We start from the raw sequence: 24,543 nt of genomic DNA, 5'->3' as shown, positions 1-24,543 counted from the left end.
AAACGAACACAATATACAGATTAATTTAAATCACAGATCACACAAGAACTTTTTAAAAGCTCCTGCAAGTTTTAAAGAAATTGCCTATTTAAAACTTAATTTAAAAAAGTTTGCAACAAAGTTAAAAAGCTCCTGCAAGTGACTATTTTTCCTCTTCCGCTGAACTCACCTCAACTGTCTGAGGCATGAGATGATTAAGTACCATCTTATTTCCCATGTACTTTTGCAAACCTGTTTTTCCTATCTAGTGATAAAGGCTACTTCTAAGATTCTTCGAGACAAAGGTTGTACCATGTCTCTGAATGCCTTCACATGAGTCTCTCAAACAAGTAAATCGATCACATTCTAGATGAAGCACAAGCATAGTTGTAACACATCATTTCTATATTGGCTTTTCAGGCCATGCTAGAAATCACTCTATTTAACAAAGCATTTAAATCCATTTTAATGTAATTCCTTCACAGCTCTTGACAGATAGGATGAAGAAGCATCACCATGTATTGTTGCTAAGAGGCATTAACTTGATTACAGTAATTAAATGGGGTCACGATGATGAATATCTGGTCCAGTTGCAGTTTAAAAAAAATGAAGTTACATTGATAAAGTTAGTTGAAGAAATAGAAGACTCCTGAAACTATGTCAGCAAGTTTCAAAAGCTTTGAAAGTTTACATAAATGGTAACTCATTCAAAATTTTTTCTATTTTCAAGGACAGAAAGGAAAACAGAAGTCCATTTACAAGGCTTCTCTCCCACATATTCTTCTCTTCTCCCACAAAACACAGAGGGCTACAAAACAACAGAAATGCTAATATGAAAATAATGTCAGATTTAAAAGTTAACTTACCATATTTGTCTCGCAAGCCAACTGTACACCTGAAGACTCCACCAAAGGCCACATCTTCACCAAATATTACTGAAAAATAAGAACAGTAGAGGAGACTAATGTTACTCCAACGTATCTTATTTTTAATGAACGTGTTTCAAAGGTTTTTTATACGAGACACTAACATCAGTAGCGCCTAACATTTCATTTTACTTCAAGATTTATCTAGACCTAAGCATTTCTCATGCACAGCCTAACTGTACCAAATAAAGAACCGAGGTTAATGAGGAATCATCTCAGAACAGAATTCATGAAACCAACTCATCCATGCTTTCATTAAATTATCTATTTATTTTTCTGAAATATTCTATAATATCACAATATCTAAATCTAAATGAATAAAAGCAATTCCAAGAAACAATTATATTCAGTCACTAAAGAGTCACTGAAGTTATGTGTTCTGCTTCAACCAGTAACCATTTGCATTCTTCATCCACAGATTCCAGTAAATGTAGTGTTTTGAAAAGTGTCAAATTGTTTTCTTCAAAATATCAATCCAACATGAAATTTCAAGCCTTCTCCACACATACTTGCCAGATACCTGAAAATTGAATTCAGAGGAAGTCCTCTACAGAAAAGATGGATATCTAATAACCAGGACAACGCTCAGCGTTCAACACTACTATCCTTATAGTGTGGGGGATGTAGCCAATAAAGTTTTAATCACTAAAAGTAATTGCCTTTAAAATTTAGCTTCATATCAACTAATCTGGAGGGTTTTTTCTTTGAATTTATGGAATGGTGATGTCTAATTTTTCTTAAAACAGTTTTGTTATTTAATTCACATTATTGCCCATTTCAATTTTTTCAAGCATGTAAGAGATGTGCAGCAGTATCACCAATAGCAGCTTGCATGAACTGGGATCAGTTGTGATAATTCCCAAATTCCTCAATATTCTCCATATTCTGAAGTATACAAAATAATAAGTTAACCTCCTTGCCTTCCAAATATTATTTTTATTTAAATAAAATACATTTCTGATTGGAAGCACTAAAATGGATTAACACACTTCTGACAATCGTATTAATGGCACTACTTAAAGAAAAATAACTTGTATAATGATGTAAAACCAACGTAGTCATGGAGTATATGATTGAAGTATTTCCCCCGGTCACCTCTCTAATTCATTTTTAATACTAATTTGTTTGGGTTTTTTATGTACTCTAGAATCTTTGTAAGGCCTTTCCATCACCATATGGCTACTCACTTTTGAGCAGCTGGCATAAAAAAAAAAATCCCATTTAATGCTGGTATCAGCAAACTTGTGTGGATTTACTCATTCTGTTCAGCCACTGAAAATATTTTCCTGGACAGATTCTAATTCTCCTCAACACAAGTATGAGGATTTCCACTACTTAAACAACAGTTGCTCAATTCCCATACAACTAAAAACATATGAGGGACATGCTTTCTATTGCAAGAAGTACTAATTAATTCAGTAAGTAGGGTAATACTGACAACTCACATGTCTTGACTGTAGAATTTCAACATGGTCTTGCAAAGGGCTTTGCAAAGATCCAGCCTTGCAAAGCTCAGGAGCAAGACTGGAACCTTAGAGGGACTGAAAGGCTGAAGATTAAATATGAGTTTAGGTCCCTGCTGGACTAACATTCTACTTACTTTTATATGGCTGATTCTACAGAAATGGTCCTAAAATCTGTTCTTGGCACTAATTTACCCTCTGTTGTCCAAGTTTAATTTAAAAAAGGTGATTATAACACAGCTGTAGATTGAGAGGGAATGTATACGGGCATAGTACTGGACAGACAACATGGAATTTGTCCTAACAGATTAGACGATTAGTCAGACTTCATGTTGAGCAGTGGTTCAAGCAGTGCCTTGCTAACACACTAAAAAGAAAAACCAGAATTACACAAGATCATACAGCTTTTGCAGCTGTGTTCATGACATTAAACATCTCTTTCAAATACCTGGCCACCATCACACCTTTGTTACAACAACAGAAGTAATAGACTTCCTGTTAGTTATAAGGAATTAAAAGTGGAGTAAATAGTTTTGTGCAAGAGAGTTTAGGACAACTCTTTTAAATCAAGTATGATGAACTAGCATCTTCAAAGTTATAGGTTATCCAGACTGCAAAAGCCTAGAAAATCTTATGTTGCCTATGCACAATGATGAACAGAAATCAGTCAAGCTGGAAAGTAATTTTGGAGGGTAGGGAAGGAGAGAAGGGAGAATGAACAGAGCAAGGAATATATGGTGTCTAAAAAATACCACTTTTTGAGCATAGAGAGTTGAAGGAATTAAAAACTAAGATTTACATTTTAAAAACTCCTTTACTTCCTTGTGGGACTCAAGCTGCCCTGAAATATATTTCACATCAGTAATACCAGAAGCATGTTAAGCAATGTATCTTCCTGTCCCAACTTTCAAGCAAAATACACCCAGCCAATACAGAAGACACAACTGCATCTTAGATCACATAATCCATTAATAATCTGTTAATACAACACGTTTTTAAGTTTTGTTTGAGATCAAAGTGTAGAAATAACTTCTTAGAAAACTTTAAAGGCCACAAGAAATGTGTTCAATATGGCACACAAATAGGCAAAATAAAATGCAATTTATACAAAGCAAAACACACTAACAAGTATAGCATACCTGCAGTCGGATCTTTGGCTAAAGTATTATCCAAGGCACTTGTTATGGATTGGAAGAGATTCATCTTCTGAGTTTGCCCTGTGTGAAAGCAATTATTTAGCCATTTAATTTGGTTCAAAACATAAAGTACATTAGAAAACACTGGTGCAAAACACAACTAAAACCTTAGCTAACAGTCATAAACAAGATCCCTGCTAGGACTACCCAAGACTCATTTCCTGAGTAAACTTAAATTATGGGATAAATGGGATTGAGCAAGGTATACCTTGCAATCCCAAGGACTATCATTCCACTACCCTGCATTCAACCTTTTTTTCAAATACTATGCTTTTAGCTAAAGCAAATGCAGCTTTGCAATGCTTAGTCAAACACTAGGAACGACGACTAATGCAACAGTTTTTCAAAGGAAGAAACCATAGTAAAGCATTATTGTTTTGAGGATTGGGGTCCTTTCAGCTAAGATTCACCATATCTCATTTAAGCTTACTTGATCATTCTTTAATATTTTATTTTTTTTAAAGCACTAGCCTTTCCTGTTTACAGATACCTATTATTATCAGAAGCTTTCTAGACCACTGGCCTGCTCTCTGGACTGCAGTTAGAAAGTGTCAGAAGCATCAAACCCCACTTCGAAGAAAGAAAATTTGATGCTGAACAGCTATATTTAAAACAGGTAAAGCAAATGCACCAGACTGCTGTATTAAAATCTGCAGCATGGATTGAAAGAAAACCTTCAAAACCAAGAGGGCTACCCAAGTGCCCTTCTTCATTCCAGCACTGCAAGGAAAAACAAACAGTCCTGAAAGCAAAGACGGAACAAAACAACAGCCCAGTCCCCACTACTGTGACCAACTCAGATTCTCCAAGCAAATAAAATAATGCCTTATCAGAAACTGAGCAATATGAAATTGCCTGGCTGACATTTGGTAGCTCTTTAACCAGCAAACTCTAGGAGCCACAGCCCAGGAGAATACTACCTACCAGCACACACAGCACATTAAAAAAAATGATGGTTATCTGACGATCCCAGGCAAATATGAGAACAGGTGTTAGAAATCAGAAAGGAGAACTAAATTCCATTTCCAGTAGCTACAGTATCTCTCAAAAACCATTCAGCTTCTCTTCTTCCTAAATTGTTAATTAATGTTAGCATCTGTTGTTAAAGACTCGTGTCATGCCACACCAGAGCTGAGTAGCTGCATTCCTACACACTCCTGTGCTCGGTAGCTTCACTTATTACACTTTACATGGCCCTTCAAGAAGAAGAAACTAAAAAGAATTGTTATGGAAACTGTTCAAATTATATGAAAGCTACAAATAATCAACATTCACAAATTCAAGGGAAGGAAAGCTGGGGAACAGTAGTTGTTTCTCTCTTTCCCAAGTCATCCACATGAGTATTTAGGTTATCTTTTCCCAGTCAAAACCAGCACAAAGATACAATCCTTCTAGTATTTGATATAAATAAATTACTATTATTTAAGCAACTGTCAGAAACACCTCACACTGACTGTTCTGACCTGCTGCTCTTGCTTATAACAAAGGCCTCTGTATCAGCCCTCAGGGAAAGGAGAAGCTAATTGCACCCTTCAGATTTGAACTGTGGAGTTGGAGAAGCATTATCTTAACAACATCAGGATCAGTAAAGGCATAACCGTTTCACTATTTTTCACAGAATTTCAAAGCGTATTTTAAATCAAAGGGAAGTAGTTTTCTAGTAATAAACGGGAACCAAAAATGGCCTGCCCTACTAGAACTTCTTCACTATGATCTCAAGCAGGGACCTGCGGCACACAGGCTTTACTCTGCGACACCTTGGATGTCTATACCTCCCAATGACTAACAGAAATGGACGAGAGTTTTCTCAGACTTAGTGACCAAGCCGGGATACCAAGGCATCCCACTAAGTAACACCTTTCTAGAAGACAGCGTGGTTCCCGCAAGAGAAACAGCTATTCTGCAGCGGGCAGGCTTCTTCCAGGAGAACTCAGCACTAGCCATCTGCAGGGAGGCATCTCGGAAATAAAGCCAAAATGCCAACTTTCATCCCGAGCTGTTCATTCCCAAGTGATCTCAACCGCGGGATCGTGAGGATTACCTCAAACCTTTCGCTAGACAGCAGTCTTTATTAGTCACAGGTTTACTACCACTTCAGCATGCGATAAGAGTACAGGGGCGGATGTAAGGCATCAAGGCACTGCTAGAAGCTTTACCCCCGAAGCAGGAGAGGGGCAGAGGAAGGGCTTGCGGGTCCGAGCAGATGACGGGTAGGCCTATCGCAACTCTTGCCCAAAAACAAACACTTCACCGAGCCGCCCCGGCCGCTACCGCTGAGGCGCCGAAGGGACCAGAAGCCCCCCCCGCCCCCGCCGGGGCCTTCCCACCCACAGCCCGAGCAGGTGGAAGCGCCGCGGGCGCCGACCGGGGGTCTCGCCCCCCCCATACACACCCCCCCCCGGCGGCGGGGCTGGAGGCGGGAAGGCCCGAAGCGGCGGAGGCGGGCAGCGCCCACCCCTCTCCTTCCCTCCCTCCCGCTCCGCTCCACCCCGGCCGGGCGGGAGCCTCCCCCGAGAAGGCGGCGGCAGCAGCGGCGGGGCGGACCCGGCAGCAGAGCGAGGGTGAGCCCGGCCCGGCCCCGCTCTCACCGTACTCGCTGGGCGCCGGGTCCGGCTGGAAAGAGAAGTGCGCCGCGGAACGGCGGGGGGCGGCCGGCAGCGGGGGTAGGCGGCTCCAGAGCCCGCCACCGCGGCGAGCCGCCGCCCCGGAGGCCAGCGCCCCGCGCAGCGCCAGCGCCAGCCCCGTCCCCGCCGCCGCCGCCGCCATCGCCGCCGCTGTCAGGGGCCGCCGCGGCCGCCGCGCGTTCTAAAGAGGCGGGGTCCTGGGCGGGCTTCCTGACTGGCCAGCGGCGGGTGGAGGACGGGCCAATCAGAAGCCGCCCTGCGGTGGGTGGAGGGGGGTGGGAGGGGGAGAAAGGGCTTACTGCGCGTGCGCGGGAGGCACGCTGTTGGGGAACGGGGGGGCGAGGCTACGTGCTCGGCACGTGGGGGTGGCACGCGGGGGAGTGAGGCGGGCGGGAGCGGGCGGTGGCGCCTGCGCGATGGCGCGCGGCGGCCGTGAGGGGCGGCCGTTCCGTGAGGGGCGGCTTCGTGACCGGGGCGGCTGCGCGGGTGCTTTTCCTCCATCTGGTCGCCGCTGCTGAGGAGGGTGGGCTGGGCGCAACTGGGCCTCGCCTCTCCCTCGGTGCCGTCGCAGCCGCGGCTGAAACAAAAGCCATCACCTTTTCCCGTAAACGTTTTTTCGTTTTTTTTTTACCGCGGGGATTTTCATACTGCCGTCCCAGCATCGAGAAATGCTGAACATGTGTCCGAAATCCTCAAATTCTGCCCCAGCAGGTGGCCCAGAAGGGTAAAAAGAATTAATAGAGACACCTGCAGGTATTACCTGTTCTGCGTCTCTCAAACCCTCTCTCAACTGCACATCCAACCTCTCTCAGCCTGTCTTATTTTTAAGTCTTCTTCTTGTCCAAGGTCTTTTTTCCCAAACACTCCCACTCGCACCTTCTTTACAGTTTTTTTAGCAGTTGAAATTAACAGTCTTGCAGATGTATGTATTTTTCTTGTCAGGTTTTATAAAACATTCCTTCTAATGTTTTCCTTACCAAAGTGACCGCCTCACATTCCTTCTCCAGATGTTCCTGTCCCCCAAGTGAATCTTCTTGCTCTACTTTTGCAGCTTTTCTTCCTCTGCACATCCATCGTTGCCACCTTTCAGTTGCCTCTGTGTCAATCCTTTCCCTTTTATCAGCGTGTCACATCTTGTCCGTACACGTGCTTGTCCATCAACCCCTTTCAGACAGCGTCCAGCACGTGTGACAAGACCCTTTGATTTGTTCTTCCTTGTCTGTGTTGATATCATCAATAAGACTGACCCTACTGGATAGCATTTTTAGTCTACTCCAAGAACTACTAACTCCAAAACCTTGCCTCGGAGAAAAAAAACTACAAACTACATGATGTTTATATAAACTACAATGTTGTATATATGGCATCATCCCTTTCAAATGAGAGGGCTCATGTGTAACCCCGTCTGAATAGGGCCTTGTTTTAAACACTGGAATATGAGGTTTCACATCAAATATGAAATACGTATCACTATTTTGATTAGATACTATTTTTTCTACCTATCTGAGTTCCAAGCCATTACTGAATATCCCTAATAATGAGCACAGGACCATTTCAGTGAAGACCATTGTTTCATTATGTATTGTGTGAAAAAAATTTTTTCATGTTGATTTTGAATTTCTTAATCGTGGGGATTTATGCAAGATAAAAGGCTTAATCCTACTGCTAACTGGGGAGACCAGTCACTCTTTAACATGCCCTTTATCCTTAGAGACTGCTGACAAAGGTCTCAAGATCATGGGGTCAAACAAGTTCTTCTAACATATCCCGCTATATCCCATGGAAGCAAAATACTGATGAGTATCAAAAGGGGTGAGAATTTTAATAAACAATAGAAAAGCAATCTCTCCAATGAAAGAGGAGGATAAATGTCAAATGTTGAGATTGCTTCCAACTCTACTGCAAGGCAAAACGTAAATATTTGAAAAAGTTTAGTACATAGCAAACATTACAACCATCAAATGATATATAACCATTTTTTGTATGGCTAATAGTATAAGAGATAACAAATATCGGAGTTTATTATTCAAATAATTGTATTTCTTTCAGTAAGTAATGTATTCAAGTAGGAGGAATTTAGCTATATTGCACATCATTGTGGCCAGGTCTGCAAAACTTACAAATGGAGAACAGATAGTATAGGGAGGTATTATTTTACTTGTAAGTCCGTCATCTATTTTTAATAAATCAGTTGTTGGACCTGTGAATTGCTAAACTCAAACTATAAGCTATGAGATATATTCGGTTTATGTACAGTTAGTATTTATAAAATGTGGCAATAACTGTGGTCAGATATTCCAGGAGGTGCTCCAGTTTTCAACACAGGCAGATAAAGGATATTCCTTGCTGTCTCAATTCAGCGACTCTTGTCTCCTACATCTGGAGATATATGGAACTTGAAAAGGAAAAGAATGGTCGTGCAGCCCAGTATCTTACAGAGGATGTTATGGCATTTATGATGGAAGGGTGGAAAGAAAAAATATGTTCAGTAAGAGCTGTTCACCTGCTATTCAGACCTAAGTGAAAGAGAAAAAAACTGTCTGGAGATGAGGCTTGCCACCTAAATTATTATTGCCTTTTGAGTACAAAAGATAGTTTGTCCACATGGCTTTGGGAATTTGCACTGGTACTAAAAGGGAAATGGGCAATCAAGGATGTTTATGCAAATGTACTTTGGCTGACCAACATGTTAGCAGAGGTGAGTCCTAGCATTTGTCTTTCCAGCTGTGATGGGGTAATAATTACATCCCTGTTGTTCCTGATATAGGTTATGGTATTCCAGCAACTTCAATTACATTTTGAAGACAGCTTTCTCAGCTTTGGGAGTTGTTCGGTCACTGAGGGCCACTTCTGTTAAATCCATACACCAGACTTTTAAGAGCTGAAATCCAGCTACATTCCCCATCTCTGTGTGTTAGTCATTATGCGCATCCTTAGTGTTGTTGGCAACCTTTAAAAAACTGTGGCAGTCATTACTATTATTTCTGAATAATCATGCAGAGCAATTAATGAGGATCTGATGATGACTGCAGACCCTACTGACATGGACCAGATTATGCCCATGCTTATGCCAGCATTAATCAGATGTAACTCCTTTGAAGTCCGTGTTGTTACCTATGATTGACATGGATCTAATTGTAACCGAATTGCAAGTATTGGAATCTGTCATGAGCATAGGGCTCCACATCTACTATTCTACTCCAAAATCTCTCAAAATTTGCACATAGCTTGCAGCTGGACCTTAGACACCTTCTGAGCTTGTCACGTTTCCCAGTAGGTGTTGCTTTATTTAAATTACATCTCTGTAGATGATGAGACATCCAGGTGATTTCTGTATTCCTTCGAGCGTATTTCACTGTTGTTTTCTTGTCAATTCTGTCTGTCATGCTATAGTGTTGCTGTAAGTTTTCCTCTCTGCTCTGTGGTTCATTGAAGGAATTTTGTAGCATGTTCTCCACCCCAACAGTCGATTAGCTGATTCACCCTCTCTTATAGGAGCTGCTAGTAAGCACTCTTGTCACACCAATACTATATCTTGGCACTACAGCTGTTTTCTTCCTTCCTTTGCTGTCCTATGTGTTCCTCCTACCCTAATTATAATCTGCTTTGTCCTTCTTTTTCTGTAATTTATTGGTACTTTGAAGCTGTTTTCTCCCCTGTCCCTACTTCCTCACTCACACGAACGCGTTATTTTGCTGGTTAGGGATGGTCATCCCTTTCTTGTGTATGTATAACCGAGGAACTGTTTTCTGAAGTGTACTGTGGAAAGAAGAAGATGTAGCTTTTGGCTTGTCTGTTTTTATTATAAGTCCTGTACAGATTAGACATGTGAACAGAAAGGGTAATCTTATCCCTAGGAACAAGAAAGACAAACTGAACAAGAGCAGAGCAGCAATGGTTTTGAGCAAAGGGACTTAGAAGCAAATGGTTTCATCTTAGGTAGCATAAAAACCAGGGACAATTTTGCTGTTTAGAAGAGAAATTATTATTTTAGACTTTAATAAAAAGCAAGCCAGGAGCACTGCATCTGGACCCAGCCAAGTTGCAGTCTGGCAGAGAGCAGGAAAAAAAGGAAAAGAAGCTTTAATGGAGTAGTGTACTCATTTGCATGTAGGGTCAGAAATCATCCAGTTACTTCTGCCATATCACCCAACTCTGTTAAGACACTGCTTCCCACTCAGTCTAGAATAGTAACTGTGGCTTTCATCCCCAGTTGCTTTTTAGATTTTTGAACACTTCACCAGGATGATCACACTCCAGTTAAAGACAATCCTATTTTTAAATTATATGAGTAATTCCTAACATTAAGTGAAGCAATGCTAGAAAGAGCTGTGTCTATCCACAGAGACATTATTCAGCTTTTTGTATAAGGCGTTTTGGTGTATCATAATTACGGGAAGAGAATCCCACTCTCCTCTGTTTAATTCAATCAGTTTTAATTGCTTTGAAACCACAGAGCATATTTAACTCTATTTTCTACTGTGACTCAATCTAGAAATACCTGTACAGGGAAATGATTTCTAATAGTTGACAGCTCATAACTCTAATGCAAAAAAAAATCATAGTGAAATCCAATTTGTGCAAAGAATAAAGACCACATTTTTAACTCGAGGATAATTAAATATAGGAACAATTTGCCTGAGAACATGCTGGATTCTCATCACTTCCATTCTTCAATAATAACTAGATTTCTTCGTAGAAGATGTACTATAACTCAAAAAAAGTTATGATCTTGATACCAAAACTACTGGGTGAGGTCATACTGAAATAATTCTATGAATACCTTCCAGCTCTAAAATATCTGTTGTTGTTCACTAATGAGCGAGAATTGCTAGTTGACAGATCAAGAAAGTATGCCAGAAAATCTCAATCAATCAGATTCAGAAACGAGTGGAGAGATGGATTCTTTGTATATATATATACAACTGACATTACAAGCAGTGTTCAAAAAGCAAATATGTAGAAGTCCTGTATTCAGGATTCTTGGGGTAAAACATACTCATCTAGTAGGTCATATATAAAACATGCTGGAATGCCCCTCTGGTATTTTGATAATCCACTGCAGTATACTGGTCAGTTTTGATGCCTGCTTATAGTATAGTGTTCAGTGGAAGTTAAAAAGGGGAGAATAAAAAAGTATGATGGATCAGCTCATGCCAGGAGCCTACTGAGCCAAAGTCTCGCTGTTTCCCCATAGTCATTCCCCTAGAGCACAGTGCAGTTCCCGTGTCTGTTTAAAAGAGCTACCTTTATGAAGCATTTTGTCCTCTATAGATAAGTAAGTCTGAAGCATAATTCTGTATTTTTGCTGCTATTATTTTTATTAGAGTACTATCTGCTTATCTTATTCAGACTGATAGCATTAGCTCTGATTTAAATAATAATAAACTGTAAACCTTATCTCATCACCTGTACAGGTAGAAGGAAGTAGAAAGGAAAATCCACTGTCTATAAATTGTCTTTTGTTAGAAGATATGGTTTTATTCAGTTTAGTTGGCTTTAAGTAACAGTCATGTGATCTAAAGAAGTCACCTTTAGATCACATGAGTTCCCTACAGGTTTCCGCGGTGCTCTGCCTGCCGCTGGCTGGTACTGCTCTAGAGATAACCGTGTACCAAGCAACATGTTCCGCAGGTTTAAATAAGTGTTTGAGATTCCATTCACTTTGCCACAGACTGACTTTGTGCTGCTGATCAGAGTGGGAGCTGTGATCACTTACAAAAATACTAAATCTCACCCCATAATTTTAATAGTCATTTCTGTAAATTAAACATACAGAATTTGTACTCTACCAGCAAGTGAACAATTAAAAGTCATAGTCCTGCCATACAATTGTAAAATTTAGAGGTTTAAGTATGGAGACATCAATTTCTGTGCATCAGTTGTCCATTTGTTGAACTAGTATCAACAGCCAGAAAGGCAATATTGCTCAAGTCAGTGCAGTATCCAGGCCCACATTTCATTGCTCTCAAACATGAGAAGATTGAAAAGAACTGTATTCAGGGTGTGAATAATCAAAGCTACCCAAAAATAGATCGTACTCTAGGGACTCCTATGCTAATTTTCTAAAAGCAAAGCCCCCTACTCAGCTGTCAGTTCTGCTAAATTTAATCCAAACGACATATTTTTTTTCCTTCTATGTACGTCTCCCTTTTAGTTTGGCTATCTTTGCAGTTAGAGGACATTCTAGGTATTTTTTTCCTAGGCTAATTTACAAAGGTTTCAGGTATTGGATTGTATTCAGATTCTAATGCTGCAGTCAGTGTGGCACTGGTGTCTGCACCAATGTAGTCACCCACCTGCAGCCATCTTTAAATAAGGTAGCTGGTTGTGGTTTTTATTATTATTTCCTTTTTCCTTCACCCAATCTTTTTTCTTCATCCCAGCAAAAAAAATGTAGGTGCATTTTTAATTTTAACATAAAAAGAGTGTATCTTTCTATATGCTCTTTTGACTAAAGATTTTCATCACTACAGAGTACCTACAAATTTTCTTGGTTACCATTCAAAGCAGGAATGCTTAACACTCGTGCAATTCATATGGCTCTGGAGAAATCTAAGATCGGTTCAACATTTTTGTGCCTCATTCAAAAAAACAACTAGGTTGGGGCAATGCTGTACATTGATTCTTTCTAATTTTCATATAAAGAGTTGTTTCAAGTAGGATTATGACAGACTTCTGCTTAAGTTTAATTTAGATGAACAGAATGTCTTGTAGCAGGCTTTCAGAGGCATCCATAGGCAGCACAAGCATTTAATGTAGAAATACAGCTTCCCTAACACCCAGAATTTAGTCTAAACTAGGCAGCCTGGATATCACTGAAAACCAGTAATAGTAATTCGCATTTTTTTCCATAACCTCGACTCTTCCTTATATCTAAATAAATATATCAAAGTCTATTAGAAGTAGCATAACTTGAGAATTGTCTTACTGATTTGTAATTTTTCACATGCACCATTAGGTGGCAGGGAACAATAAAAATTTACTTGATGAAGTGTCATACATATGTTGAAAAACAGATCTGTCAGATTGTTCTCTCCACCCTTTTTGAATCAGAATTCTTTCCTACTGTGAACTGTCAAGAGCTTTGTCTAGTTAATTATTAAATGACTTACCAACAGGGCTCACTGCTTTCATCAAGACTGTTTCAGATTTCATTTGTGTGCAATCCTTTTGTCAAATGGGAAAAAAACAAGGCATATTCATCCTACTGGGAGTTCTCTAAAAATTAAATCTCACCGCAATTGTAGCTCTACTTCTAACCTCTACTTCTGCCTCTGGTCAGGCTAAATCTGACTGGTGGAAGTAGCCCCTAGGCCAGGCTAATGCCAGCAGGCATTAGTGGGAGGCAAGAACTTTATTATTCTTTTGGGAACCTTGATTCTAAACTGGTTGTAAGGACTAGGCTTTCTTCTGGGTCCAGCTATAAATAAGGACTTTTTACATAGCATAGGTGCAAGAGGCTTGAAGTGATGGGGTTTAGATACCCAGGCTGACAGACAGGTGCGTGTATGTAAAAAGATAGGGAATTTATACTGCCAGCAATATTTGCTTCTCTAAATCTAGATGGCCACTGATTTCAGAACTGCAGCGGATGTCACGGGTGAGAGGGTGCGTGGCAGGAATCACAGAGCAAGACTTGTCTGCTTGCTAACTCCTTTGATGATTGATGTATGGGAAGTTAATTCCACTACTAGTGACTCTGTAGGAGTTAAGGATGCCTATGCTCAGCATTTCCCAGAGATGTAGAATCAAGTCCCTGGCAGGAGTAGCCCCTAAGAGATTTACTCTTACTCCCTTGAACTCTTCTAGTGCTGTTGGTAGGAACTGTGCCACAGATATTGTCACATATGCTTAACTGGAAAGTCCCAAGTGCAGATTTTTCCATATGTTTATGTAATAAACTCATGCCAAAGAACGAAGTAATAATTCCAGAAGATATGATACAGCTGCAGTTTGCCATACCCATTTGTTAAGCTAACACTTGAGAGGAGGAAGAGCACAGGAGGGACATTCTGTTGATTTGCTATTGACTAAGCTGATATGCAGAGAAATTCAGCTCAGTGCAGTTTTAACATGACTGTGTGAGTGACAGTAGAGAGACTGAAATCCATTATTCACAGAAAAATGTGTGGTAGCAACTCACAAAACTCTTACAGTGTGTCTCTTGTCCCAGGCAGTTGCTTCTGGAAGCAAGGAGTCTTTTGTTCCCCCAGTTCAGCCCTGGCATTGCCTGAGAACACTGACAGTAAGCACACAAGCTGTCATGTCACTATTCGTGAGGTCTACATGTCTGCTTGGATTTGGATTCAGTATTTTTCATCTTAGTCCCTGAGTTTCAGTCACTGTATTGTATTCACCCAGTCCAGGCATAGGCAATCCTGTGGGAAACTGTGTATCCAAACAGGAATCTTCAATAGTTAAAAATCTCAAACCCAATAATAGTGATAGTACTACAAGATGACTTAAGCAACAGATTCTAGTAACTTTGATTGCAGAACATCAGATTCCTTCCAAATAGAAATACTTACTGCCTGTGCCCGTCACAGTCCCATGGCCACCATGGCTGTTGGCATAAAAGGCAGGTCATCTTCAACAGCCATTTGTTTCCTTCACAAATAACTCACAGATACAGATTTCAGAAAGCTGTCAAACAGGATCAAAGCTAATTCAGCATGCTATCAGCCTTAGCATCTGACGGCAGTCTTGGTACTCCAAATAGATTAGTCTTGCAGTCAGTCTATAGATCACCTACCCTATTTCTACCTTGTAACTCTGTAGGTTAGGGATATCCCAGGAAAGATGCAGCATAGCCCTGGTGGTCGTGGGAGAGGAGCTGCAACGTGTAAGGAAACTGAACTTGGACCCTTTGTGAAACCAAACAAGCAATATTTTTTTCTGGTTCATTGCGAGCCGTTCAATAGGCAGGAATTGCTGTCTTTTTGAAAGACTTGATGAAAAATGGGAGTCACTAAGCAAGTGTGTTTCTCTGAGGGAATTGTGTTCAGTGGGGCAGTCCAGGCTCTCTGAAGGACAGGCTGCTGTGAACAGGTAGGTGTCATGCAATGCAATATACGATGCAAGCTGTGTGCACGTTACAGTTTGCCCCTGGAGTCTGCAGCTCACTGTGACCCCTGGCTTGGATTTCACATTAAGTGATCTCTGCTTGTAAATACTAATGATGCTGCTATGCTCTCACTAGCTTGATGCCTAACAGTACATTGGTTAATGCTGTTGACTGGGTCTGGGGCAGATGTGATTTACTTATCTTTGTGGAAAAGGGAGGAACAATCATAAAGATCAAGCTGATCACTTATTGCGCCTTATGTTTTTAAAACCGTGGATAAGTAATATGAAATATTTGGATCTCCAGAAAGGAAAGGTCTTTTCAGTCTGCATGATTCACGTGTGGGTTACCATATGCCTGAAGCTAGAGAAGACTGTTCATCTGTTATCAGACTGTTTTCCATATGATGTTCTTTACAGTTGTATCAGAAATGTCAAGAGCTGCTTACTCAGCTGGGCCCAAAGCCTGAAGATTTCCATTTGTGCCTTTTGTCCTTTCATTGTTTTACAATCAGATGTGGAAGTCTGCCCCTGAAGAGGATAAACATGTTCTGAGATATCGTCATATTTTGAGAATACAAGGACCTAAATAAGATTCAGTCTCACTGGATCCTCCTTAGAAGTTATAGTTGTTTGCAAGAGTGGTCACAAAACACTTTTTTGATTTCTCCTGAGCTGTGTCCAAGAGGACAAAGTTCAGCCCCCTTTGTAGGATTTTGTATCTTCCATCTGCTTTCTGAGGTGGATGTAATAAAGACAAGAACAAGACAATTACCTGCTTCAGCACACACAAAAAAAAGTCATTAATTTTTTTTATTCTTCTGCTTCATCTCCTTTTATGGAGAACATCAAACAGTTTGGTTTTGTTTCTCTTGAATTGTCTCAGTAATAAACTGTAAATTTGTACTTTCCAGTACGTTCTTTTGAGGAGCCCCCAGTAAACTAAAACATATTTCAGAATGCAAAGAAGGGATAACGTTTCACTGTAGGATAGGAGGAAAACCCTTGGTCTGAAGTAAGTCAAATCAGTGACGGAAGGAGTTTCCTTTGAAGGGGGGATCTCAGGCAGGACAGTAGAAGCAGGTTAGTTGGAGAAGTCAAAAAATTCAGGAGAGCAGCAGGACAAAGTGTGTTTTTCTAGGCATATGATGACTCTGTGAAGACTCATGCTCTATACCCGTGTCCTGGTTTCAGCTAGGATAGAATTGTCTTCCTAGTAGCTGGTACAGTGCTGTGTTTTGGGTTCAGTATGAGAAGAATGTTGATAACACACTGACGTTTTCAGTTGTTGCTCAGTAGTGTTTAGACTAAGTCAAGGATTTTTCAGCTTCTGATGCCCAGCCAGCAAGAAGGCTGGAGGGGCACAAGAAGTTGGGAGGGGGTGCAGCCAGGGCAGCTGACCCCAACTGGCCAAAGGGATATTCCATACCATGTGATGTCACATCTAGTATATAAACTGGGGGGACTGGGGCTGGGGGGGAATCGCCACTCGGGGGCTAACTGGGTGTCGATCAGCAGGTGGTAAGCAATTGCACTGTGCATCATTTGTATGTTCCAATCCTTTTATTATTATTGTTGTCATTTTATTAGTGTTATCATTATCATTATTAGTTTCTTCTTTTCTGTTCTATTAAGCTGTTCTTATCTCAACCCACAAGTTTTACTTTTTTTTTTTTCCCGATTCCCTCCCCCATCCCACTGAGTGGAGGGGAAGTGAGTAAGCAGCTGCATGGTGCTTAGTTGCTGGCTGGGGTTAAACCACGACAACCATCTTGCTCTGTCTTCTCTGCTAGGCTTCTCACATCACCCAGAAATAAGATTAGTGGAAAGAAAGAAGTATGCTTGCTTAGTACACTTTTCTTAGCATGCTGAGAAGATGATAACAAGAAGTAGGATGACATAGAAAACAGGAGTAGTTTGTTTAGGTCTGCAAGATACTGGGATGATCTACATTGCAGTAGATGAATGCCTAGGGTTGTTTTCCTTCAGATGTGCCAAGAGGCGGTACAAGACCTAGTGATGGTTTCATATGTACTCTCAGAGCTACTGCCTACGACTGCACACATTCAGCTTCTTGTGAAAGACTGTTACAGACAAGACCAAAGGAAAAACTACTCTTGCAGGCAATGCTCTACCTGCCCAAAACAAACAACAGCATGGGTGTCTTGTATAGCAATTCATAGGAGAAGGTCTGAGGATTTTCATCCTTTCTTTAAGGCTGGGATCTAGGAAAAGAACCAGAAGAGTAAGAGAGGAAGAAGGATGCAGTTGCAAAACAAAAAAAAAAGACTAACTGATTGAGAAGAATAAGTTGAGAAATGAATTTGCAGTAATGGAAAGGGATGTGAAAAAGCAGGCTGATGATGGAATGGCAAAAGAGAAAATTAGGGAAGCCAGTTGCAACAGAGGAGAGGAAGATATGATTGAGATAGCTAAGACATGGAGCCTAAGACCGAGCAATGAGGCTGTATGTGAGACTACAACACAGAACAGGAAACAAAATGACCTCCAGGTGAAGGAGAGAACAGATGGGAGCAAATCTGAGATTCACCTCTGTACCAGAGAGATTCATCCTCTGACTCAAGCAGATCAAGTGAACATAATGTTAGGCCATCAGTCAAAAACAAGAAAATGAAATATGGACCAGAAGTTGAAAACTGTCAGAGTAGGCATGGCAGGAGGTGGTGACAGGGTCAGATGGATAGGGGACACAACTGTTATCTATAAATGTCTTGGATGAACACCTTGGAGTGAGAAAAGCTATTTGAATTGAATGACAATATTGGTACAAGAAAGAATGTGCATATATTAGTCTTTAATAATCTAAAATTGGAATTAGAAGGTTCCTAACCATCAAATCAGGAGGCTCTGGGTGCTCTCCCATTAGGAATAGAGCATGCAAACACATCCTAGTTTATCTTCAGGTGGAGCTTGATAAGTTTGGGGATGTAATTGTATACAAGATTGATATCCACAAAGAGAGAGACCAGACTGAATGTTGTAGGAGGACCTGCCCAAATCTTATTTTCCTAATAATGATGCTGTTGACTTATATATATTGACCAGGACAGGTGCAGACAGACACATATTTGCCTCACTCACTTTCCAAGCCAACTGGATGCCACCCACCTCTGGAATCTATGTAGCTGGAGTGGCCCAGGGCTGTGCCCAAGCTGTTAAATCTGTGCAAATACATGACTTTCAGATCTGAACTGGCTTGCTTTTGCCTAACTTGGAGCGTGGGCGAGGGAGTCCACACCTATCCATACACCCTCAGAGGGCTGTGCAGGGCTCACATGTTCAGCGCCTCAGAGGAGCGTGAAAACTACTTAGATTAGGGGTGCAGGGACTGGGCAAGCTGATGTCGTAGGGCTGAGGGGACTCGAGATCCCAGAAGAAATGAAGTAGCAACATCTACTAATCCAGGGTGCCACAGCGGCACTCTCAGGAGCCACGTGCAACATCTCTCTGGTCACTTCTGTATGACAGCATGATGTTTGGTGGCAGACTAGAAGTCTGATTCACCAACATTGTGTATGACGTCACCAGTAACAAGTTACTCTTACACCTTTGATTGCCCTCCCAGTTGTTCTGAGTTCCTAGACAACACTGCGCAGTGGAGATGATGCCACTGTTCCTCCTAGTTAGAGCATCCCTTCCTTGTCTGTCATCACACTTCGCATCATGCTCCCAGAAGTTGCATTGCTCCTCAACAAATGTACAACCCCCTGCTCATGCTGCAGTGACCACAGCCATCTACTGCATCAAGATACGCTCCAATGCACTGACTGATACTTGTGTATTTCGAAGCAAATGTTTGTATATTATAGGCATATGACAGATTATTTTTAATTGCTAATAAGATCCTGGTGGGGAATGATTGTTAGACTCTTCACTATGTGGTCATCTGCATAAACAAGGCCTTTATTTTGCAAATTCCTCTCCTGCCATCCTGACTGCTGTCTCAAGTACACTAAATTTCCATTTTGCCCTCCTAGTAAACATCTATGCTTATGTGAGTGTGCGTGGCTCGCTCTGTTTCCACTGTGACTGAAATGGGACCATTCCCACGCTACTTCAAACTTTGTATTCTTGGCTCCTGAGATTACCTGCTAGCAGATAGCTGCGGCCATGTCTTCCTTTGATGAAGAAGTTCTTATCTTAGGTGAGATGTGGAGTGCTTCATCTTGCAACATTTCTGCTACCCCCCCCAGGCAGAGAGAGAACACAAGAATAATGACAACTTGTACTTTCAAAATCACAACCTTACCTAGGACAACAGTTGATAACAAGCCCAAGCAAAACTGAACTACTGACTCACCCTCCCCTCTCCTGGCCCACTGGAAAAGATTGAGGATTTCTGTACAATTGGTAACACTGGCTTCAATGAGATCCTTTTTTGTCATTAAAAGAATTGGAGCTTCTTTAGCCTATACCTTTATTATAGAAACTTGTCTCCAGGTTTTTTTCCCTGAGTTAGGCTGCTTTTATTAGTGGACCTGTGATGGAAATAAGTGACATGCTTCCTTGTGTGGCTATATTAATATGAAGTACAGCAGTGCATTTTTCACATATCTGTACCCTATAATAGTTGGCTCAGCTGCAAATAAGATTATATCTAAGACTGAGATTATGACTTGCAAGGGCTTTCTAGCAAAAGTGAAATTTTAGGTTTTGAATAAAATACCTTCGTTTCTACAAAAGAGGTAATGAAGTCATTCCACAGAAAAAAACCCATAGAAATATTGATATAGATAAGGACACAGATGTATGAGTGTGATGTCCCATGTGACTCTGAAATCTGGTATTACTTAAACAAAATTGATGAATGTTTTCTCAGAGAATAGTGTGTCTTCTTAGTCCTTTCTATGCAGGTGAATAAAATCACTGAATTATCTTTGTTTCCAAGCCCATATCAGATATCTGTTTTTTATTAAAAATACACATTTAGCTGGAAGCGTAAGTCTAAAACCTACTGTTTAAAGAAGATCAGGACTACAAAGCCAAGCATGCTAACATCAGAAGATGTTAATACTGCATGTGCAAACCAGATCCAGACCACTTCTGTATATGTTGTAGAGGTGGGACTAATCTCACTTTTACCATCTGAAAGTCAGGCAATGAATCTCAAATGGTCAGGTAGGCTCCTGAGCTGTATCAATAGGCAGAGGTAAAGCACTTCATAGTGTGATTCATCCAAACCTAAGACAGGTGTCTAAGAGAAGGGAGGCGTACCTCCCTCGGAGCATGCTCATCTCTCTGCCTGTGCTCTAGAGAGAGTGCAAGTGACTCACTTGCAGGTGGATCCCACCAAAGCAAATGGCATGTTATTTTTGCCACAGGATCACTGCCGTACTCAGTGCTTACTAAATCTTACTTTTCAGTATCTTCTCTTTTTATGCTTTCCCTGTAATGTATAGGCCTCTGCATTACTTCACTGTGTGCTATTGAATATAGCATAGAACACAGATTTATTCATTTTCAGTGGGACTTTCTAAGGTGCTCAGGTGCAGCATTTTAGCTCTTTACAAACACTGATTAATATCTTCAAAGATCTGTCATGAAAGGAGGCAATATTATTATGATTTCATTTTGCAAAAGCAGAATTAAAGCAGCAAGATTAAAGCCATTGGAAGCTTCCCTGCACTGTGGGTGTGCACAGACTGATTTTTCAGTGCTTACAGCACTATACAGCATTTTGGAAGTGTGAGACGCAGTTTGTTGTGACCTGGATTGCAGCTGTGAGAGCCTACTGACTTCTGCAAACCATGCTTCGCTAGGCCCTGTGTTTACCACTATGAAAAATAAAAAACTTTTATTCCAGTTAACACTGTTAGTAGCAGCTTTATTCTGGGACACATACGACTCTGGAGTGCCTGCAGTAATGCCACTTGAGTTTATGATGTGGGTTGCCCTACAGTCTGTAAGTTGTCATTCATCCACTTTAACTGTAAACGCATTATTTCTGTCACTGCATACCCATTTTAATCCAGGATCTGCAATGCTGGTGCTGCAACACAAGCCCCTGAGCCTTAGCAGACAGCAGCCTCCTCCATTGCACAGTTATAACAAATTCCCACAGTACAGGCCATTCTTTGCCCCATGTAAGACAGGGAGTCCAGAGGGGAAACCATGGGATTTCACAACCAGGTCATTAAAAGAGCTTATGGTAATATTCAGAAGGAGGCTGGAGTAAGGTTTCACAAAAAAATTGAAATTATTTTTTCATTCTTGATTTTGCAAATGTAGGTTTCTTCTAACAATTTAAAAACATTGTCATAAAGTATTTTGAAAAAGTCACCAACTGGGAAGGGAGAGGTGTCTGAATGAAAGCTCTGTCTGGGTCATCAACAGTGCTAGGTACTGTAATTGGCAGGTCTCCATCAGCAAAGCTCACGTTCTGGTGGCAATATTGTCATCTCCTGGGCACTAGAGGGGGATGGATACACATACTTTGTTGGTGGATTTCACAGCCGGAGAAACAGTGCTTCTGCTTCTGGTTTCAATTCCAGAAGCTAAAGAAAGTGTTGATAAACCTTTGTCTTGTCATCGGTTTGGGGTTGGTTTGGGTTTTTTTTTGGGGGGGGGGGGGGGGGCGCAGAATTTTCCCTTATCTTCCTCTTGCTGTATGTTCATTTCTACCTCTGCTTCTCCATTGCAATGGGTTATTTCCCTTGACTGTTAAAGGCTGTCTTGCACTTTGCCTTTCCTCCTTCCAGAGGGAGCTCCTGCTTTTGCCCCTAACTTCTGCTCATGATCGCTCACCTCTCCTGTTCCTTTCTTCCTCTTGTACCTTCACAGCCTCCACTTTCATATGCAGCTTAATTACATTAGATACAGATTCTTACTCTGTTCTCAGCAAGACAGTAGTATCTCAGCCCCTTTGAACAGGTTATCAAGCAAATTATTATTAACAGTCATGCTCTCTCTGTGATCAGGTCTGTGAGATAAGAACTGTTTAGTTACATAGAGCTTTAGCTCAAGGTTGTTGAGTTTTTTAATTGTGTACATACTAATGAAGATGTGTTTTGTTAAAGACCTGAAGGATTGAATCTTGTATTCAGAGCACAGTGAGGTGAGGTCCATGAGTATCAGATCTTGTGGGAGTTCCCTTTGAAGCCTAGTATTTGCCTTCATGGTAGAAGGTAATGCCATCTTGAAAACCCAAGGTGTTGACCACGATCTTCACTGTGGAGTGGTAGGCATTCTTTTCAGACAGCTGGTAACATAGACACCCATCAAGCTAAAAGAGTAGTCAGCAAATACAGGATTGTCATCGGGGTGAGCCAAGCCATGGGAACTGTTGGCACTGTGCCCTCCAATTCAAAGGAAGTTGAATTGAAGCCATTGTATGCACCACCACAACCTTGAAGATAAAATCAGAGACCTTGGAGAAGATTTTGATAAGAAGTAAAGCTTCAAGCAGAGACTATCTGATGTGCTCTGAGTAGCCTGAAATTCAGGCTATTGAATCGTGAACCATGTCCTTGGTTCAGGTTGTTGGTGATTCACTGAGCAGGCCTTTAGCTTATGAAGGTAAACTGGGCACTACACAGAAATTAGCTCTATTAATAAGCTGCTTCTGTCCCACTCTTCTGCTTTTTTTGATCTCCCTTTTTGCTCCAGTCTCTAACCACCCATGACTATTTCTCATTTTACATGTTTTCTGCACTTTTCACCTCTATGCAAAATTCCTCACTGCTCCCACTGAGCTGAGGGTGTTTCTTCTCTCTGCTCTCTTCTACCCAGCAGTGGGAGCACTGAGATCAGAGCAGGGATCTTCTTCCCGTTCTCATCACAGAAGCTGCTGCATGTGCAATGCCTCCCGCTCACGCAGCCCTGGCCTGCGCTGCGCTGTCACCTGTGCAAGTGGAGCATGTGTAGTAGCCAGAAGGTAGAAGCTGTCAGGACTTCTGAGGTGTCCGAAAGAGACAAACTCGTATGTCTACTACCATATGGTGTTGTCCATACCAAATGCACAAATACAGTTTTGGGATGTATACTGCTTGGGCGAGTCTTGAAAAGAACAGACGAAAAGCAATCTCTGGAACTAATGTTTCCATTCACTAACACAAACAACTAACCATGGAATATCCTGTTACTATGCACCACTTGATCTGTGGCAGTACTGTTGAACCATTTTAACAAAAACCTACTGAAAACTGCTAGTCTGAAGGCTTTCAATGGAAAATATCAGTCCAAAAAGCTTAATTTCTGAAAGGTTTGGTTAGCCTGTAACATAGGAAGGTGTATTGTATTTACTGTAGAGGTCGTTACTTCCATGATCACCAGTACCCGGGGGCTTAGTTGGTTTGTCTTGTTTAGGATTTACTTCTTTCCCTTTATTTTTATAGTTTATTCCTCAATTACCAAAGTCGGGAAAAAATGTGTGGTATTTAGTCAAAACGGGTAGGTAGGAAACTCTTCTTATTATTTAAATGTCTTTTTTCCTTGACTGACTTTCTTTTAAAGTCCTTTGAACATCCATCTCTGTATGTACACGTGTTGATGTGTGTGTGTGTATATATATGTGAGTTCTTATGATTTTAGCTTGACTTTCTAAGGAAGCATGAATTAAGCTGTTATACTCTTTGTCTTCCTCCTGTCTGTCTACCTGCCTGTCAGTCCCCATTTGGTGAATTTGAGCCCGCTTGCCAAACAAAACTAGATTGGACTCTCTCCTGAAACAACTCAGAGATTAATTCCTCTAAGTTTCATGGAAACCATTGGGAGAGGAATGGGACAGGAAAGAGATACAAATAGCTTCCCTTGCTGCAGCTAAAGTATGCGCTCAATGGTTTTTTTATCCTGATGGATGACCAGTCAGGACACACAGCTTGGCGCCAACCCCAACACGTGCTGCCCCTTCTCCAGCCAGACAGGAGACAGTGAGATGTTGTGGGGCATGCTACAGCACACACGGAGGTGGAGACGTGGAACTCTTGCAGTGAGAGATGGAGGAACAGATTGTACGCATCTGTAGGAAACCGTATTTCAGCATTTCTGCTGTCAGAGGAACATCTACCATCTGTTTGGAGGGAAGTGAGGGTAATTATAAAACAGTGCAGGGAGGGCTAAAGGGCAAAGGTCTTAAATATGTAGGAAACTGGGCTGCATTAGTTCTGCTGTTTATGGCATAGCATAGTAGCTTTCAGCCTTTATTATTCCCATTGTAGAAACAATTCTGAACAGCGGCTGTTGTGTAGTCAACAAATTTTTTAATCATATTGTTCAGTTTCTTAGTCAGGGAAGGACTTTGTGAATAATGGAAGAGGGATTTAATGCCCAC

At 41.2% G+C, this 24,543-nt stretch overlaps 1 protein-coding gene across 3 annotated transcripts in view; it reads right to left on the bottom strand.

Annotated features, from left to right (window-relative positions):
- The window catches only part of BCKDHB (branched chain keto acid dehydrogenase E1 subunit beta), a 131,044-nt gene extending 124,667 nt beyond the window's left edge, over window positions 1-6,377 (bottom strand). Inside the window, exons 1-3 of one of the 3 annotated variants that reach the window (XM_069804734.1) lie at window positions 6,153-6,377; window positions 3,508-3,585; window positions 846-914 (exon numbers count right to left, since the gene is read on the bottom strand). In XM_069804734.1, coding sequence (XP_069660835.1) covers window positions 846-914; window positions 3,508-3,585; window positions 6,153-6,330 — 325 coding nt within the window. In that variant the 5' untranslated portion in view covers window positions 6,331-6,377. The remainder of the gene's footprint in view (window positions 1-845; window positions 915-3,507; window positions 3,586-6,152) is intronic. The other 2 variants (XM_069804732.1, XM_069804731.1) reach the window with 2 other exon arrangements.
- Window positions 6,378-24,543: the final 18,166 nt, after the last annotated feature.

This window comes from Haliaeetus albicilla, chromosome 17, assembly GCF_947461875.1.
Source record: "Haliaeetus albicilla chromosome 17, bHalAlb1.1, whole genome shotgun sequence".
NCBI lineage: Eukaryota > Metazoa > Chordata > Aves > Accipitriformes > Accipitridae > Haliaeetus > Haliaeetus albicilla.
This window is presented reverse-complemented; position numbering and strand designations above follow the sequence as displayed.